General features: G+C 38.0%; 1 protein-coding gene across 2 annotated transcripts in view; it reads left to right on the top strand.

Annotated features, from left to right (window-relative positions):
* The window catches only part of LOC107994300 (protein madd-4), a 187460-nt gene that overhangs the window by 90555 nt on the left and 77990 nt on the right, over nt 1-18915 (top strand). For both annotated transcript variants that reach the window (XM_062087273.1, XM_062087272.1), the window contains one exon: nt 13946-14056. In XM_062087273.1, coding sequence (XP_061943257.1) covers nt 13946-14056 — 111 coding nt within the window. The remainder of the gene's footprint in view (nt 1-13945; nt 14057-18915) is intronic.

Here is an 18915-nt window from a genome sequence, read left to right as displayed (position 1 = left end):
CTTAGGCAGATTTCTTAACGAAGAATGAGACGAATTTTGCGGGGAGAAATTATGTTGGATCGTTTCACGATTGCGTTTTTCGTTAAATTTAATCGTGCTTCGAGTACAGTGATTTTTAATTTGGCCACTTTATTTTTTGAAACAAATCTTTTTTAATCTTTCTAAATTTTTTTTTGAATGGTGGATAAAGACAGAGCTATTGTATGAATTGATATTTAACGTCATGAAAATAAATAGTCATATGTTATATTGCTTTTCCGAATTAAAATATTCTATCCACTATTTCGTTTATTTTTTAAAATATATTTTATTGTTAAAAATTACGAGTGTTTTAAAAGCAAAGTTATAAAGCTCTACGTATTTACTTTATAGAGATTTACAGAGAGAATCTAATTTATTTATTCTAACGAGAACAGGACAAAGAAAGTGAAAAAGCTTTAGCTTTTTTTTTTTTTATATACTTCAGAATATCAAATAGAACGTTTTAGTTAAGCGAAGCAATATAATTGGACTACAAGAAAGATTATTTAACATATAAAGAATTATTTCGAAGTATGATTAAAGAGATAAATGATACAAAAGTTTCCTCAAAGGTTTGATATAAAGTCGAATGAAATCTGTTTTAAAGTTTCAAAAATCTTTTTAAATTGATTCGATTAAAAAACCACTCGCATTGATGAACGTGTACCGATTGCACGCGTGATTCGTTAGACAGTTAACGTGTTTTAAACGTTGAAAAACAATCTCGATCATTTGCCTTTGGAAACTCTTTCCCTAGGATCCTGCGATCGATACGCAATTAAAATCGCTCGTTAGTCTCTCTAGAGATTGTGGCTGGTCGATGTAAAGCTATCGATAACTTGTGTAGCGAGACAATGAAAGAGACAATCTATTGGCCTTATGATATAGCGAGTGTATAGGCATTAATCTTTCATAAAGCGATAGTTTCGCATTCTTTTGTATCTTTCTGAATTCCTTTATATAGCGGAAAAAAAATTCACAAGTACTCTTCGAAAGAAGATTATTCAGGAATCAATCAACTTCGAATCATCTTTTTTATTACCGTGTCAATATTTATTATTTCTTTTTCATATCTTTTATGCTGATTTGATCGAGTCAAGAGATTCTTGAAGAATCAGATAAAATTTTTAAATTTTTATAGATTGTTGCAATAATAGTTTTAAATTAATAATCTGTCATTTTCACGCGACATGCAACAAGTCTAGCTGTTTCTCGTTCCATTATAAAATACATGGCCTCTATCGACGCGAAGTAAATTCGAGATCCGGATACTGCTTAATCGAAGTATCAGTAATCTCCGAGACGCGAGGAGCAAGTTAGATTCATACGTTCTTCGTCTACAGGTGGTTTATCCCCGACGTGTATGCTCCTGAACAATGTCCATTTATATCGTTCTCACGTTCTTGCATATTTACCGGTCTCTGGATAGATATTAATGAGATTCGTATGACTTCATCTTCGAACAACGATATATAATACAAAAAAATTAACGATATTATCGAGACTAAAGATAAACTGTTTCTTTAGATAATTTTGTCACTGAGTAGATTAAGAAATCCAAACTCCATCATTCGAAAATTATGAGCAAATATTTTCAAAATCGAATTATCAATCGTGTCTTTTGCCTAACCTCCCCATAACCATCGATTTCACGATCGAGATAAGTCATTTGCCCATCCAAGGAATCGAAATCAAAGGGATCGTTATCTCCTATCATTTACACGAATTCTTGAGCTTGAAATCCAATCCCACGTAGGCTCGCTTAAATCACGCAAAGAGGGTGGCTCAAGATCGTCGAACCAGAAAATTCGCGGTGATAGCCTACTTTCAACGATGTAACGCTCTGTCCCTCCCTCCCTTTCTCCCTTCCACCGTGAGTGATTGCGAACGAGTGAAGCGGATCGAGGAGGGGGGATCGATCAACCGCTTAATCGACCAACGCGATGAACCGAATCGCAAAACCGAAAAAAAAAGAAAAAATAGGAAAAAGAAAAGAAGAGAGATAGAGGTGGAAAGCAGAAAAACGAACATGCTTCTAATAACGCGAGCTCTCGAGTAGATGAATAGACGCGGGTATAGGAGAGGCGTGGGTCGGCACTATCGTACGCTCGAATCGGAAACCAATTTGAAAGCAATACCGCGCTCATCGTTCCACCTTATCTGATCACACCGGCTCGAACAAAACGTTCTTGGATTTGGCCCTGATCGCTCGACGAAAACCTGATGACTTAAGCGCCTTAACACCTCTTGGCATTTAAGTCGATTGCTCGATTCCATCTACACCAATGGGATTTTCAAAGGTGTACGGAGAGACATCCCCGTTGATATTCTCTCGCCTGGCCGTGCTTGTACACCAATGTCTGCCGTGTTCGAGATAAACGAATATTTCGGTCGCTCATAAATTTAAATGTAGCTATGCTTGACCATGTACGTATATATCTACATTGGTATACGTAGTTTAAAATTGGTTCTCCTTTCAAATTTAGGAAGACAAATGTACGTACCCATGTTGTTTCATATTTAAAATTTTCCCGTTTCCCGGATAGGATTTGAAATTTTCATCGATAAATGGGGAAAATAATTAAAGTGAATGGGACATTAATAATTTGAAATAAATAATTTCGTATATATTTCGATACGAGAGATGGCGTATCGTTTTCTGTTTACCCTTCTTCTTTTTCAATATGCTCGTAAGATATTCGAACAACTCGCGACACGTATTTCTAATCGCATTTTTCGGTTACAACGCACATCGTCTACGTTCCTGAAGAAGCGGTCGTTAAGAAACATCAAGTTCTATTAGATGGACGCCCAGGGGCGCGCGTGCGACGCATCTCTCGGATCCACCCCATTGCTGAGAAACGTGACAAAAGGGCAGGTTATAAATTCGGCCGCTTTTCTCCTGTTCTCCGTGGGTCTCTTGCACTCGAAACGAGAACCTCGCACCACGCCCTCCGTTTCCGCCCTGAAAATTGTAAAAGACCCAGGTTGCGCCCACGCAGACCATGTCCTAGCGTGAAGGGGCTCTAATAAATTTCTAATCCAAGTGGGAGATCCGAAGAACGCCGCCCGAGGACACACGCCGTGGAACGGAAGACGAGAGACCGGTGGACAAACGTCTAATTGGTCGGCCAAGATTTGTTTCGATTCTCACGGCTTCTTTGGGGGGGAAAAAACCATGGACCAAGAAAATTTACGAGCGGACCACCAACGGGATCGTACCTTGGAAAATTTACGGCGACATCGTATCGGAATCGATTTTTTCAACGATCCTATCTGTTTTCTATCGATGACTAAGGCGTTAAAGAGGAATCGGGGTCTATAAAGAGATATTAATTTCAAATAGTTGCGATATCGAAGTGATCTTGCGAAATTCGCTCGAAAGTTTTAATTAATAACATGTTACAAACATTTACAATGCTTGCGCCTATATTTGTAACAAAATTCTCGGAAAATGGGTCATCTCTCTTCCACGGAAGAAACGTTAACGCCAGCTCGAGGAAAATCAAACACTGGAATAATTTTCAACGTATAACCCGAAAGTTCTAAAGAGAATAGCTGTTCGAATTTCCCCCCATCATCCGGCTTATTAATCTAACGTTCAAATTAAACATCCCTTCAAAAACCATCCCCATCTGTTTTGACCATCGAGACGCTTGTTCTTCAGTTCCAAGTGCATCGATCAGCAAATACCCGGATCATGAGCAGAACGCGGGGGAAGAAGAGCAGGAAGAAGGTGGAAGCCGGGGCATATTTCATCGAAGATCGATTACGCCTGCCCGAGACCTCGCCGCTGACTTCCGATTACCTGAGAATTAATTCCATGCCAGGCTGCTCCACTTAAATTCGTTCCATTTTCGAGGTTAACCAGTGGTGCAGGCAGATCCATTATAACCTATCATTAGCGGATCCTGGTCTACGCGGTCTCTCCTCGATAAACCCACACCCTTTGACGGGTTCAGCTTTCTCCTTCATTTTTTCACCCTCGCTCCTCGCTCCTCGCCCCTCGCTCCGGATAATTCAATTTACCAATACCAGCGTGATTAAACGAATGCTTTTCTTCGACGTCTTCTCGTTCCTATACACAGGGATGAAAGATTGGGTGGTGGAAGGTACGTGTGAGAGGTACGGGATCACGAGGATATAACTGGTCGGCCGGTGAAAAATGCGGCTGGACGTGCGAAACGACGAAGGAATGAAAAGAAACCGAGGCTGGAATGTAGAGAGAGAAAGAAAGGAGGTCAAGATGTGTGGAAAATGAGAGAAATGGGAGGAGGGTGGAAGGTGAAAGGAAATGGCGGACGGAGAGGATTATTAACTCTCATTAAGGATCAACCGTTAATACGATCTTCCATTTGCTTTTTTTTTCGATTAATATATGTTGTTGAAAATTTTGTTTCTGATTATGGGGAGGATATTTCAAAAATTTCTTTACAAATTTTCTCGCTGATGTTTTCATCTTTCTAACATAGATTTTGCGAATTTATATTTCATGATTTTATAAAGTTCGAAGAAGAAATTGAAGAAATAGTTCCATCTTCCGTAAGAAGAGGTAATATAACTATTATAACTATTATATATACATTTTTTTGTAATATCGTGACGAGACATTTTAGTACTTGATAGATCAAGAAGGAACAAGGGTGACGCAAGGGAACAAGAAAATGAGGATGAAGAGAAGAATATGAGTAACGAAGGAGGATAAGAGCGATATGACAAAACTGGTACAAGGGTTGCGGAAAAAGGGACAAAGAAGTTAGGAATATTAAGTGAGATGAAGAGAGATAGGACAAAGGAAGAGCTATATAAGGAATGATACAAAAGACAATGGAAGTTGGATATAAAGTTCAAAGTATTGTATATACATATAAGAGAAACTCGAGAACTAAATTCTAGACGACTGGAGAATTTGCAAAGAAAACTGCACGAACAAAAACGTATTTACGAGAGCCACAATGCGAATAATAATTCCTCGTATAAAAAACAATTTATAGAAATTTCTCCTCCTGTATCGTTCTATTTCCAATATTCACTCATGTCCATCCTCTTGCGATCGCTACGTAGATCGAACCGAAACCGAATCTAAAATTTAATTCAAGCCCTTCGTGTAACTTTCTATCGCGAGTAGGATCATCGAGATCTTATCCACGCGAGACTAAAGCCTTTCGTTTTGCCGTGGGACGCGACAAGCCGTGAAATTTATCACAGGTCCCCGTAGACACTTCCGTTCGCCGTTGAAATTTCCTTGGCCCCTTTCGTGGAAAACCACTTTCGAAACGACGATGAGGACGACGACAACGACTGGTACATAGAGAAAGGGAAAGAAAAAGGGGATTTTCTACTTGAAATGCACGGTGGAAAGAGAGAGGACTCGTCTCGCATTCGCACGCGCAGAAACTTCCGCACGAAGTCCGCGTTGGAACATAATGAAAACCGATATCGTTGCCAGGATATCATAAATTAAGCGAGTTTTCTTATCCCTGGCACGTCTTCTTTTCAATCTCTCCCACGTGGTCACAAGGGTTTTCTCTTCCGACTGCTTGATTCCGCGTGTCTCGTGAATAAAGATTCTATCTCGATAGAGAGAATTCTCCTCGCCGTTTAAATCGCTATGTAAAATTCGTAACTGAATAGGAAGAGGAAGAAAATAGAGGGAATGCCGAGTGTGGATCTTTATTTCGTTTCCTCCTTAAAAAGTTTTATTCGAGTATCGCATTATGTTCTTTTCTGCGAAAGAGCTTTTTGATTTTTTCTCGACGCTGTTTGCTTTTGTATAATCTCTTGGTTTTATATATATATATACACATATATAAATGCGTTATGGGGAAAATGTAAAATACCCTGAAGAAATACAAGATGTTCTGTAACAGGTGGGTAGAGGAGAAGTTGATAAGAAGAAGATAAAAGAGGAAAATGGAAGGAAGAGTGAAGTTTTTCCTTTGGACGAGATCTTGTTCCGAGATTTGATTTTCTTAAGTTTCTTGTGGAAATTGGTATATAAAATAGATTCTCTCGTAAAATAGATTCGGTTAGAAATAAGAATCTTGAAATTTCGAACTTTATGCTTAAGAGTTAAAATGAATGATTCTTTGGATGCATGAATCATACGTTAATGTGGAAATTAGAAACACTAGATTAAAGAACGTTTCAAAGCTGCACTTGTTTGTACATGATAACATGAATACTTAAGATTTTTTTTCTGCCTAAATCTGAATCACCTAATAGAAAATGTCAACGTGTCACGTAAAATTTCCAAACAAGACTGTGATTAAAATGCTCCGCAAGCGTATTCCCATCGATCCTCTCTTAAAGACATTATAAACATTATTTTCAATATCGTAAGAATCACGTTGCCGCATTTCTGTTTATTTTTGTCTAATTTTTTTGTTTTTCCACGAGAGACAGGAAATGGCATCTGTGACTCAACAATAATATCAATTTCGTATTATCCGAATTTTTAACGTTCATTATTTTTAAAATTTCATATCACACTACGAAATTGAATAATTTTCTTGATTTTTCTCGATTCAAAAATTAATTATTTCATTTCGAATTATTATTTCTCTATTTTTAATCTTTGGAGAATCATTGTAACTTCCGTCGGATATTTTAATAATAACGTAGAATAATAATATAAAAATAGGTGGCCGCGAATCTGATTAAGCAATTTCTTAGCTTAGTAATTCCAGATTTATAATAAATGTCACTCATATCCAAAGATATCTACGAAATTATTTTTGAGCAATAGAATATGTGCAACGTTATTGGAAACTGAATCAATTTCGGAAAATCCAAACGTTGGAATAGCGAGAAGTTTGACAGGGAATAGACAGCGATCCTCCAGATTTGTATTATTAAGCGGGAGCGAGCCCGATTGGCTGGAAAATTCACGAGCCACTTTAATTGGCTTAGTCTGAGCAGAGATAAGGGTAAACGAGAGAGATAAGGGTCGTGGGATAATCGGGATCGTTGCACGTCTCGAGCTATCCTGTCCTCTGTTTCCACGCACAGAATGAGAAAGTAAAGGTTCACTGGGAGATTAGGATTGAAGGAATTACGTGATATTCCGCAAAGAAATAATGGTTGATTTCATAGTGATTTTGATAAGCGAAGGATAAAGTTTGATTTGTGAAAAACAACTTTTTCCTTAAATTTCATTATAAGATATGAATGCAAACATCTTTTTTAATCAATTTTATTCTTTTAACGAGTTGATTATACATATATCATAAAATCTTTGGATTCAACGATTAAAGTTAAAACTAAACTAAAGTTAGAACTTCTGTTCAAGTTACTCGGAATTTATTTCCGTACTCTGAAATTAAGGATTTCGCGTCAGAAAGTCGAAAGAAGAAAATGGAAAAATACGGGGGAAAATAAGAAATTCGCAGACGAATACCAAGACCGTTGCGTTCGAGATGGTTCAATCTTATTTTATGGGACTAGAGATTCTTAAGAGAACAAAGAGGTGTTTCAGTTTATAGATGAACATTGGATAGGTGGAACGAGTTTAACCTCGTTTAAGAGGCAGAAAAACACCTTTTGCCTTGGGAGGTCCAAGAAGATTTTATCGTTTAACTATTGGGCGGTTATACGGCGCACGAACGTCGATGGGGGTTTAGCATACACGCGCCTAATACAAGCGCGTATTTGACCGCCATGTTGAGTAAATGGAGCCCATTTCGTTTACGATTCATCATTCACCGAGAAAAATTTCTCGGGCGAGAATAATTTTCGTCGCTTTTTCTTAAGTGGGAAATATTCGTGTCGTGAAATTCGTTGAATAAAATTGAGCGAAAGAATAAAATCTAGGAAGGATATAATAAATGGCCAACATGGAAATTATTCCATCCATTTGAATAGCTTAGGTAAGCTCAAATAAGTGTTCGTTAATTAAAAGATAGGATAATAGTCGGAATACTTTGAATTTCGATGTAGACGAAAGAAGAATACTCAAAAGGGTTGAAGAAGCGAGCGGGAATTAACTTTCGCTAATGGTATTGTATTAAGTGGGAAGAAAATTGACGAAAGCGTCGTTCCCATGATAGAAAGTGAGGAAACTAATCGAATTGATTGAAAAAAATAATTCAATCTTTTATTTCTCTTTCATCTTTCTTTTTCGTTTATTAATTTCATATATACACGAATCAAATGTTTTCAAACAAATTATTCTATTCTAATTATTTTATTCTAATAATCAACATTTTCTTTACACGGTAATATTTTAAAAAATTATATCGGGATATAACAATATATGTAAATATGGTTATTTCTGAATAAATATATTGCTTACGATCTTGGTTAATGATACAGCTTGTGTTGTTCGAAGAAGGATTTTACAAATCCAAGACTATTACATATCCACGAAAAAGATTCCTCTAAGAGGTCAATCTTCCCGCGAAAGTATATCATTCGATCCCGAAGAGTCCGGTAACGATTTCCACGTAGCAGTTTCCCACGTCCATGCACTTCCGATGACTTCCGGGCTTTTCCATCCGAGTGTCGACGATTCTCCCAAAATCCTATTCTCCCACACTCCTCGTTTATCCAATTCACCTATCGATTTTACATTGAATCCTCTATAATTCCACGCTCCATCGTGCAAACTCCTAACCCAAACCTTCGCTTCCAATCAACCCTTCAACCCTATTCGAAGGAAAACAAACTGGCCATCGTCGTCGTGGTCGTTGTCGTTGACCCACATTCGCGTATTTCTTCCGCGTAACTCGAAATCCCGTCGACGTGACGTCCCGTTAATTAGTAACCGTCCAACGCCATTTCGAAATCGATGAAAACAATTACGCGCGCGAGGGAGAGAGAGAGGCGGAGAAATGTTTAAGTAGCTCGCGGCCATTTATCAACGACCGCACACGCTTTTATGCAATTACGCGATGCAACTCGAGGAAGGTGGTGGTTCGACACGAACGCCGGCAGCGCGATACATTAAATCAATCTTCCTCCCCCGCGCTCGCTCAAGGATCGTTTTTCATTAACGCTCGAACCCGTGTTTGATTCATAGAGGGGGAGTGAAGCGTTGATGATCGCGAGGAACTTGTTCGTATGAGCGAGAAAAGAGGAGCAGGGGAGTAGTAGTGTCTCGTTCACCGCGATCGAATGATAAGTTTCTTCGTTCACGTTTGTACACCGCACGGATTTGCGAGGATAATCGTGACAATTTGTTGAGAGAAGAGAGCATAGAATCGAATCGGGATTGGTAATAGTTGATTCGTGTTAAAAGTGTGAACAATTTTGGAAAAGGAATTTTTACTGGAGGTTTCTTTGATATTCTTTTTTAACGATTCGTGGTTAACATCAAAAGGAAAGAGCGTTGTAAGAATTTTGTATTACCAATAATGCAAATGCGTCGAGCGAAAACTGGATCATAAATCTCCAGAGTTGCGCAACCAGTCTTATCCCGTTCGAATATCGTCGCCGCGTGAGAAGTGACAAGCACGATATATTGCCATCTTCAAAATTGATATCATCCTGCAAGCAATACTGGATGTAGCAAGATTCGCAAGAAATCTTCATAAACTATGCAATTGTAAAATCGTAAAAGGATTGTTTCGATCGCTTTCCCTTGAAATTAACTTTGTAAAAAGTTGAATAGATTTTTATTTTATACCTATCGCAAAAAAGAGCTAAATATCATTCATCCAACACTAATAGAGACTCGCGGTTCGAAAAAGATTAAAAAACGAGATTCTGCAGGATCATTTTACGACCATCTTCGATTTGTGATCATAAATAAAAAAAAAATAAACGATACAACGTGTAGATCGCGCGGAACGCATCGTTCAAAAGGTATCCCTCGAATAAGATTGGACCGATCTTCGAGAAGAATCTAATCTATCTACATGGACCGCCTTTTAGCGAGGCCAAGGTATCCTTCCACTCCTCGATATTAATTTCTCGCGGCATGAGAATGAATCTTATTCACACGGGAGCGCAAAGTAGCGGCCCGTGTTCTTTATCCGCGGGTGGTGGAGGCTCGTTTCAAAAATGGCAACGAAGCTTCTCGGATAGGGGGCCACGTAATCGAATATCAATTTTTCTTCAACGATAAAGCGGCCCTTTGATTGACGAGATAAATCGCTGCCTGTATACCCCTCGGGAATAGACTGAAAAATGATTTTATACGCGAAACGTTCAGAATCACCGATGATCCGTGTTCCACATTCTGAATACCTACTTTTCTTTCTGATCATGTTGAGACCGATCAGATGATATTTCTTTGAAACTCTTCTATCACCGAGAATTTGATTCTCTCGAGATTGTTAAAGTTAAAGGAGAATAGAGAATTTTATTAACGGAATACAGTAAAAGATTTTAGAAAATATTCAAACTGAAGGTCGATTTTCTGTGTACTTTAGAAATGATATTTCTTATATATGAAATAATGAAAGATTATACTTTGAAAATAGTCGATAATAATTTCTTCTTGTTAACCCATAAGGATCTCTATTAATGAATTTCGTCTCTTGAACGAAAATGAAAAAAAGTAAAAAATTGTTTTATCTACGTAAAGAGTTTGGATTCTAGAAGATAGAAAGTCACTATTAAAAAAATGAAGAAATATTTGTATGCAAAGTTATCGTGGATGAAGAGTTCCCTCGTCGAAGACACATTTTGTCACAGCACGATGTTCCTGACGCGAAGCGAGACAAACAAGGCTTGAAAAGTCTCGCTCTTGGAAGAAGAAATTTGCATGCATGGAAGACGATCCACGTTTCGGGCATGATCAACGAGGACACATGCCGTAACTCTCGAAAAAGACGCGTCATCGTCCGGAGAACGAAATTTCAATCGATGACGATACTCATCTCGATACTCTTTTCGCCTCGATACAGATATTCGAAGCACTCTTCATCTCTAAACGGGAGGCACAACGATATTTCATGAGGCAAAAAACATTTTTTATCGAAGAAGCTCAAATTTATCACTTCGCTTTTAAGTTCGCTTCGTCGATCGTTGGACAAAGTCGAAATTTCACTTAGTTTTTGGTATGCGTTGAAAAAAGAAAAAAGGAAAAGATTTATGTAATCATAGACCCTTGAAAGCAGCGTCTCGATAAAAGGGGTCGTTCTCGAATAATTGGCTAAACCAACAAAATAACCCACTTCGACACGCCATCGTTAAAAAGCCCCGAGCAAGAAGTAAAGAGAGTTTCTTTAACCGGGCAGATCTGTTAAGGGAAGTCGATAACAGGAGTGACGGGTCATTAATCGAGCCGCGATCGATTCAATTACCGGGGGCGCGTTTTTGATCGCGGCCACGAAGGAAGTTTCGAAAGTCGGTGTCGAACCTCCGTGGCACCGATTCAGGTCGTGTCGAGGCGGGAGACTAAGTTAATTACCGGTATTAATGTAGACCGACGGCGTTAATCCAGCCACGGCACGCGAGCCAATCAAGGGGGGTAAGATAAGAATTAAACGGTATCGAGCGCGAACGTCTCGTTAGTCGGACCGCGTCGGGCATAAATTTAACCAGATTCGTTTCGAACTATCGATGTTATACGTATACGTTATACGTGCGATCGAAATCCATATCGACGGCATATCCCTCGAGCGAGCGCGTATTTCAATTGAAATCTCGGTTATTCATCGATATTATTGTTCGGTGGACGTGCACGTGACACGCATACGTTACGCTTTTGTATCAATCCCTCCCCCGTTTCTCTAAACTCTGTGTTTTTATATCTATTTTCCTATGTTCTAGTTGCCGAAATTATTTTACCATTCCGATCGTTGAGCGAATGGTAATTTTATTTTATTCCAATATTGTTTCGCGTTTTTGTGCAATTTAGGTATCTGCTCTTTGCGAATAATTTAATAGCTATTAATATTAACGATAAGAAAGAAGTCGTGGATCATTATTGGTTTTATTGATGGTTTTGAACTTTTTCACTTTGTAACTTTTATAATTTCTTAGTCAAATAACCAGTTGACTCGTTTGATTGTTATTTAGAACTTATTAGCGGTAACTTATAATTCATGTACAGTTTCCCTGATGATTTTAATTACTTAGATTGCAATTTTCTAATTATTAAAGTAGCAGCGTATAATTTAGAAATTAAACTAATTCGATTTAAGTTATCCAGGCAGTAGCAATACATCATCTTTAATTTTCACGAGGATAAAATAAAATTTCTTATGAATTACCGCTTCAAAGTCGATAGCGAGCATGTTTGTCACGATTAAACGATATCAATAGTTGGGCGCACGTATTACTAGCAAGATAATAACGGTGATCAGTTAATCGATCGTCGGTTCTTGATCACTATAATTTTCTGCTTTTTCTTTCCTCTTTTTTATTTCGAAGACGAGCTCTACGCGCTCACCGGTGAACGCCCTAGGTGGTCGATTGGCTAATCATAATGATCGTGCGATGAATAATGACTTCCCAGTTTCAATAGGAAGCCCCTACCAAGTATTACGACTTGATCAATTTCCGCGGAGAATTATAGTCTCCGAATATTTTGAAACTTCCTCGTTCAATCTCATTAATGATCCCTTGTACGATTGCGAGTAAACGCCTAACTTTACTTAATTTAAATGACCTCATTGTACTCTAATTAATAATCGTCGAAATTTGTGCGCGATTTGAGAGAAACGTAACATCGATATGAAATATCATTTCGTTATTGTTTGAGATAATTCAAGTATAATTTTATCCTTTACTATTATACGAAATATTTCAAATGAACGTTTGGAAGAAAATTTACGAAGGGAAAATATTATCTCACCAATGATTTATTAATACGAACAATTGATGAAACGAAACCCAAGATTGGAGAACGAGTACCTTAAAAAATATTAGAAATCTAATCGTACCGACTAATAACAAGCCGGTAAACACTATGATCATAAAATCAAGAGTATCTTTGCCTCGTTTTACTAATTTCAAACCGTACGAGTTCATTTTCTAGAGGCTCGAGGCGCCTATCGTTAACCTTTAATTACAGAGCGGTCTAGGCGTCTGAATTTATCGCTAATAACGCGCGTCAAGCGTTAGATTTAGTTTCACGTGACATTTCTGTTGTTGCAAACATACCTTCGCATTATTAAACATTAAAATCTCTGACAATTTTAAAATGAATTTTTTATTGCGAAGAAATTTAATCGGTTAATCAAGTTGAAATAACATGGTGGTGCATTTACAAGAGAAATGAAAATGTAACTTAATAAATTTACTTAAAATTATATGCACTATGAGAAACATCTAACACATATTTTTCTTAAATTTACAAAGTAGTGACTATTGTTTATTTATTAATTATATTACTTATTTAAAATATATTCATTTGAAAAAAAAACGTACTAAAGAACTAAATGGAACATAAAATTATGGTTCGATGAAAATGTACCACACAACGATGATGACCCCTCAGGAAATATGGATCGTCCAGAGTTTTCCGGGGAAAAAAATCAGCGACACGAAATTCAGAGCGCGATGAAACAAGGCCTCGGACTCGTTATAAAAGTTCCAGCCTGCACGATAATACTAGAAAGTGGGTATCCGTTTTTGGACGGAAGTACGGCTACAATTAAATTGCGCCACCCTCATTCACCTAACGCGTCCGTTTATTTCGACGATACAACGACACGAAACTCTCATGACGAGGGAAACCAAGCGTTACTTTTTCTTTTTTTTTTCCCTCCCTATTACACGATCGATTTTCAAACGTACGATTCTTCCGCAATCAAAATAAACAGTGATACGTTTCACTATGATGTCACAGAAAAGCGATCAAAGTTTAAATAAGAATTGATAATTAAAATATAACAACAATTGAAATATATATTTACTTCAATGTTAAATAACGAATCATTTATTTGAATAAGGAATGAACTTTTGTCCTTTAAGAGGATCCAATATGATAGTTTAAAAATTTTTTACTAACACATTGAGCATTCTGTTTCAGATATGCCTGCTGGGCTTCGTGGTCAGCGACAACAGTACGATCGGCGACTCCATCATCGAGGATGTTTCGGAGGTCTCGGAAACTAACCTCGACGCAGACTCGGGAGACCAGGTAACTCGATTACAACTATTCTCTCCATTCTCGACCCCCCTTCAGTTTCCAATTTCTCTCCCTTATCGTTCGAATCTTAACAAATTTAAATATCAATTTCGTTATTACGTAAACTACTGCTATTTAACGTACACGTATTCCGGCATTTATATATTTTACCCGATTCTATCCTTGTGCTTGTGGATTTGCAAGAGAATAAAGGGGGAGGGCGTTGCTCGCGCTACAGGAAAAATAAACACCTTTATTCATGCCAGCCAACCGGAAATAGGTCGCAGAAACCGTTACACCTATGCTGAACATCGCCAACTCTTTTTTTCTCCCTTTTTCTCTCCCCTCACTCTCTTTGCTAACATTTTATATTCCTTCTATATTTCTTCTTCTCTCTCCCTCTCTCTTTTTCTTCTTTCTCTTCCACCTCCCCTGGTGGACGAAACACGGTGCACATCGGTGTAAAGTCTTTTACGCCTGGCGAGATCTCGCCCTCCATTTCCTCGTTGGGCTTTCGTGCTCTGTTTAGCCAGCAGTTCGTCAACGGAGACTTCCGGCATCTTGCTCGGCCCTAATCTCAAGATGATGTTAGAAGACGCACTCTCCTCTCTTTTTTTTTCCCCGAGACGTAGTCGCGAAACGACACGGAAACCGAGTCGTGTTATTTGTGGGCGAGTTCCTCTCTTCGTGTGGACGTTCACCTTTGCCAACCTTCGTCCTCCTTTTCAAACCTTATTCGCTTCGCATAATTTTATCTTAAATTTCGTGTATATTTCATACACTTCTCTTTGTTCGGTCATCCAACCACTGTTCAATTATTTTCATCTTTTCTGCGAGAATGGGGACTAACCCAAATCCATCTTTAAAATTCTTTTTTTTTTTTCCCTAAGTAACAAGTATTCGTTTGTATCGCATATCATAGGCCAAACAGGTATTTAACAGGATGAACTCGAAATTTCGATCTGTAGATATTATATCTTTTCAAATCCTTCGTGACATTCGAAAAATAATAACGTATATTCTCGCACGTATCAACAGTTTTTTAATAATTTCACGAATTTTTAATTCATACGATTAATTTATTTTATAGTAGAAATATACGAGTATATGATTTTATTTACGAATGACAAAATGACTTGGGTTCTCAAATTCTTTTTCCTCCTTCTAAACAATTTAAATTCCATTTCTTTACGAGTAATCGCATTAATCGCGATGTTAGCAAACTCCCCCAACTTTTTCTCCCCTTCTTCCACGTACGTGTAGACGAACACAGTTTCGAGAGTTTGTACGAGTAATTACTGTTCTTCCAAAGAAGAGTCGCGAGACGTCGTTTTTACTCGACTGATCGCGACACGCTCGCAATGTTTCGCGGTAACCATCGTCTTTTTGCGAACAGTTCGCCTCCTCGAGGAATTTCCACTTTCCTTGAGAGCTTCGGGGTGGTGAAGCAAGCGACTGTAGCCTAGTTTCGGTCTCGCGGTAAAGCGAGGCACGAAACTGCCACGGTGCACCCGCAGTCGATACACGTGTAACGCTTCTTCATATTTCCTCGTCTTGGACGAGGTTTGAATGTCGGTCGAACTTGGGGCTTGGATAGATCCTCTCTTCTTTTGCCATTCGATATTTCACCGGAGGGTTTCCAGATTCCAAATATTGAAAAATAATTATTATATATATTCGTTGTTGCTCCTAGAGTTTCTATTTTCTTCCTCGGTTAGTGTATTTCGTTAAGGATACTTTTAAACGAGATCTATTTTGTTTATACAGTCTTGTATCTTACTGATTTTTGAAATTTTGTTGACAAATTTTTCTCTTACAGTGAGACGATAAGATAATTTTTAAATAAAGAAAAGAACGTAAGTCATCCCTTTTTATATAAAAATTGAATTTAGAGTTGAAAAGAGATCGTGACGCTCGATCTTTTTTTGCCAAGTTAAAAGATTAATGTAATTAATTTTTATTTAGTTTATATTAATATTTATATTAATGTTAAGAATACTACTAAGTATATTTCATAAAGTATGTATTTTGATATCGTCTCTCTCGTATCACAGCCACGAATGTGCTAATTTTCTCTTTGAGCGAGGACATGAGATGATTTTATGTCTTGATCAGATATAAAAAAAAAATGTGAAAAACATTCCAATTTAATCTAATTTACCAATTTAAAAAATTATTTTCATATGTGATATATTAAATATGATTTAACTATATAAAAAATTTATTTTTATATAAAAATTAAAAGTCGCGAAATGTAAGAGAGCTAAATTTGTAAGAGAATTAACTTTGACAATGTTTAATAATATCTATTCCACGTAAGATAACCACATGGTAAAATTAGAAACGGAAGTAATTCTCGGCTTTTACATGATAAACAACAATGTTTTTCACCAGCATTATCTTCATACCATTAATTACGATTACAAGAGTTGCGCGTTAATTAAATACACTCGTGCGAATTGCAGAGAAAGAAAGAAGGAAAATGAACGGAGTTGTATATAGTAAAAATAAAGAGAGTAGATTCCCGTATGTAGGTCAATTTAACAATTCACTCTTTCATAGAGAAAATTTTGACCATCTTCCACTGTTCCACCAATTTTCGATTCGTCCCGAAAAATGAATTAAAACTTTCTAATCCTCTCTCTGGCTTTCTAAAGAAAAAAACTTGAAAGACATACGTTAATCGGAATAAAGAAAAGAAAAATATTAATAAGTAAAAAAATATAAAACGGAAAAAAGGACAGACGAAAAAAATCTACGAAGAGAAAGTAGATAAAAGAGAAAAAAGTAGAGGAGAGAGAAAGAGAGAGAGAGAAAAATTAAAAATATCTCTTACCCAGCAGTTCATCTCTTCTAATTCAACGTTCATCCAGAGAAAATCATAACAGACCGTGTCTCTCGTGGCGTAAACTTTACAACGTTGTTTCCTCGTGTCGTCGCGATTAAATCCCCCGTCCGACCGGAAGTCGACGAGGGTCGCGGCGTGCATTCGTAAAACGCGGCGACACGAAACGTGGACGAAAAATATGGGACTGGTTTTATAACCGTGGTACCCATGGGGTCGGTACGCTCCTGATGCGCAACTTTCACCTCTTACCCGCGATTTTATTCCCCTCCCACCGCGACCGGAAGTCCTCTGTGTCACGCGTAAAACCTGCTCAACTGTTACGAGCTTCACCCTCCCCGATTTATCCTCGATCGTTTTGCAAATGTTCGGGATCTTCTGGCTCGCGGATCGATCAGCAGGTCCCCTCGTGAGAAAGACGAACCTCTTCTATGATGTTTTACGATGATTTTTTTTTATCGGTGATCCTTTGATCCGTGTTTTTTATCGATATCGTCGAGGATATCGGTGACGTAAAATCTCTTTGAGACGAGAGGGCGATTCATCCACCGGTTTATGATGCAGACGTGTTTCGGCAAAGGACGATGTTAAATAGACAAATGGTAAAAGAATGGAAATCTGTATAAAGGAATATTGGCGAAAGAGGAATAAAAATCAAAATTATTCCTTCGATGAATCGAAGTTTGGAGGATGAACATCGTTTCTGAGGAACTTTCTACTTTGAATTTATTATTGTTGACTTGCAGCGTACCTGTCAGATTACTTCAATTAATGAAAAACGCGTCGAAAAGAGCGTTCGTCACGGAAAAAAGTAACAGCTCGAATGATGGATGGGAACTGCGTCCTCCGCAATGGATCGGAACACCAGATTTGCGAGAAATTTAGAATGCTCGAGCTTAATCCGCGTATATCATCGCGGAGTTAACGTTTATCGCATTTCGAATGCGGAAATCAGAATTTATGAATTCGATGTTACGATGCACGGAGCATCCTGTAATCGGGGCTGCATCCCCCAAGATGGCATCGCGTTCGAATCCAGTTTGTATTCGAATATAAAAATCCGATTCTATTGCAAACAAAATTAAACGATAAATAAAGAGAAATAGAAGGAACATACCTTCCATCGATTCTGAAATATCACGAGAATATCGAGAATAATTTCAATCGATCGTTTTCTTATATAACATTAATAATAGTTCATCAATTTTTATACCGCAGACGTGATCCATAAAATACAACGAGTCTAATTCTATCCCTGGATTCTTACAATCGTCTCTTAATTTCTTACCAATCTCTCGCTAATCAAGATTTTATCGTATCTAAAATAACATGCACTACGACCTCATCAAAAATTCCACACATTTAATCCCCTTTTGGTCCGGTCTATCTCCAACACATAAAACTTCCTTTCTGTTATCGTACGTTCGATCAGATTCTCCGTACAACTGTGATGCGGGTCCAATGGGAGGCCGCGAGCGAAATTCGGCGAACAATAAGATGATCTCGTAAGACAACCGTCTCGTCTCGCGCGTACCCCGGAAATACCGTTTCACATGCGCATATAAAAATATCTTTGATACGAGCGTGGCGAACAGATAAGGGGAATAAGGTCATATTCCGTATAGGAAATCGTGCACGACCTACCTTATCCCACGCTTGTACATTTTCCCTGGGATATCTACCGGTGTTTCTTCCAAACGGTGATTGCATTGGCTACGAGCGTAAAACTAAGTTCGCGAACAACCTTCGTGCACGAATTAGGATGTCGCGGCGGTATCGAAGTAACGTTTGTACCGCGCTTGTATTTTCCGCTATTCCTTCCGCGAATACCGAATCACCCAACTTCCGGATCTCCGTGGAAATTTGGCAACTCGATTCGACCCAGATACAGGAAGAGGAACAGGAGAGGAGAATGATTGTAATTGAAATTGAGACAATTCGTGCGTTAGTCGATGTAATCGAAATATAGTTATCCAATAGTTTGGGATTTGTTTCGACGTACGTACACGGTGTATTTGTATGTTTG

The sequence above is a fragment of the Apis cerana genome, linkage group LG1, assembly GCF_029169275.1.
Source record: "Apis cerana isolate GH-2021 linkage group LG1, AcerK_1.0, whole genome shotgun sequence".
Lineage (NCBI taxonomy): Eukaryota > Metazoa > Arthropoda > Insecta > Hymenoptera > Apidae > Apis > Apis cerana.
Note: the sequence above shows the minus strand (reverse complement) of the source record. Positions and strands in the feature narration are given on the sequence as shown.